This window comes from Carlito syrichta, unplaced genomic scaffold (assembly GCF_000164805.1).
Source record: "Carlito syrichta isolate Samal-C Ts95f unplaced genomic scaffold, Tarsius_syrichta-2.0.1 Scaffold273658, whole genome shotgun sequence".
In the NCBI taxonomy this organism is placed as follows: domain Eukaryota; kingdom Metazoa; phylum Chordata; class Mammalia; order Primates; family Tarsiidae; genus Carlito; species Carlito syrichta.
In genome coordinates, this window is record NW_007217754.1 from 240855 (window position 1) to 243036 (window position 2182).

Sequence of the window (2182 nt, forward strand, 5' to 3'; positions counted from 1 at the left end):
TCGAGGCTGCAGTGACCGGGAACGGCCACTGCACTCCAGTCTGGGCGACCGAGTGAGACTCCAACTCAAAAAAAAAAGAAGAAAAAAATTGTGCTTTTCACCAAGAAAACGTATTTCACAACCTGGCATATTATTTTAGGGAATTGATAGTTAGATTTTGCCAGGTACCTTTTATGATTAAATAGAACAAGGTTTATTTTGTTAATAGGTTTGTTTTAGTTCACAGATTCTGTGCTAGAAATTATTATTTAATAGCATTTTTCTTTTTTCTTTTTTTTTTTTTTTTTTTTTGAGTTGGAGTCTCACTCCTGTTGCCCAGGCTGGAGTGCAGTGGCACACTCACAGCCACCACAGCCTCAGCCTGGTGGGCTTAGGCGATCTTTCTGCCTCAGCCTTCCAAGTACCTGGAACTACAGGTGCATGCTACCACATCTGGCTGTTTATTTATTTATTTACTGTAGAGATGATGTCTTGCCAAGTTGCCCAGACTGGTCTTGGAACCCTGGGCTTAGGCAATCCTTTCACCTTGGCCTCCCAAAGTGCTGAAATTACAGGCTTGAGCCACCGCACCCTGCTAGCATGTTTCTTAAATCGCCTTTTTAAAACTAAGCCCTGTATACTTGCCAAACTTACTTTTCCTGTTAATTATAGCAGTACTTTGAAACATTATTTTCTTTTTGGGTATTCTTGCTGTCAGTTATTGTGTGTTGAATCTGAAATAACAAATGAGACAACTATTAAAAAAATGTAATTTAGGAAACATTGCCTAATGGATATAAATTACTTTCTTTTCCAGAGATTCCAGACATTCTAAATGCAAGTAATCTGAAAGTGTTTAGGTGAGTCTGTATCTTTTATTGTTCCCTTGAACCTGCATGTAAAATACATGAGACATGAACTTTCATCCTTTTTGTTTAGACATTAGAGCTGAAATGAAATTAGGGGTTTCTTTCAACCTTTTATCAGACCAAGTAGAATTGTCTGAAGTTGTGTTTATTTAAAACAACTGATACATAGTGAAATGATAATGACATGGTGTACCTTTTGTTTTTCAAAATAGTTTTAAGATACTTTAATATAGTACTTCAAAGAACTTGATCTCACTATTCCTCTCTAGTTCTAATTTTCTAAAAAGATAACAGCAGCAGACTTAATGGCCCCAAGTCACATCCTCAGCCTGTTGTGCGGCGCCCTCTTTTGGAGAGATGATGGTAGATTAGAAGAGACACCAGGAAGAGGTTCAGGAACTGCTTGACCCAGTGATCTCGTTAATTGTATTCTTTTGTCACTGGGGACCACTGAATAGGATTTCAGGTTATTAGTTTCAGACATACGTTTTGCTTTATTAATCATTTTGGTTTTACCTAGACCATGTAGATAAGACTGAAATTTAATATTAATTGAAATTAGATAAATTAAGCCCTGTTATCTTCTATACTTTTCAGTTCATAGAAACAAAGTTTTCTTATATAATTTGCCTATCATATTTGAGAAACACTTCACTTTTAGCTCTTGTACAGCATGTATTTATAATTTAAATACATGGAACTTAAGATTCTTCTTACACTCCAAGTATATAATTTCTTTTTGCCTGTAATCTTAAACATTTAAACTATATTGAGCCTTTCTGAAACAATGTATGTTCTGCCTCCAAAGCCAAAAGTGAGAAATTAGCATTGCCTGTTAGTGTCGTTGGCTAGAGTTCAGTCACCAAAACAGTCTTCATGTTTTCCTAAAGTAATAAAATTGTCACAGAAAATACTGAGGTTGAAAAACTGAAAATTTTGTATTATTAGAATAACTATTGATTACTGAAACTTAACTGTGATGTACCTTGTGTGTGAAAAAAACTTTGACTATATTGTGAAGATTTTGTAGTATTGAAAGTTTCTACTTTTTGAAATTATTGATCCACCTGATAGAAGGAAATATTTTGGTTAGGGAGAATAAAAGAATGGAACAGAACTTCCTTGTAACTTCTGCCTAATGTTTTCCTCTATTACTTTTGAATGTTTGAGTATGTGAGATTCTCTGTGCAGTTACTGACATGTAGACTAATGGGAAAAAGCACTAAGTATGGAAAAAGCAGGTCTGGTTCTTGAGACATTGGAGTTTTTCTAGTGAATTTTTTTTTCTTTTTTTCTTTTTTTCTTTTTTTTTTTTTTTTTGAGTTGGAGTCTCA

The 2182-nt window shown here is 34.6% G+C and overlaps 1 protein-coding gene across 1 annotated transcript in view; it reads left to right on the plus strand.

Moving 5' to 3' along the window:
• Positions 1-2182, plus strand: part of TMA16 (translation machinery associated 16 homolog) — a 28397-nt gene that overhangs the window by 25165 nt on the left and 1050 nt on the right. The window contains exon 6 of the mRNA XM_008052366.1: positions 797-839. Within this exon, the coding sequence (XP_008050557.1) occupies positions 797-839 (43 nt within the window). The remainder of the gene's footprint in view (positions 1-796; positions 840-2182) is intronic.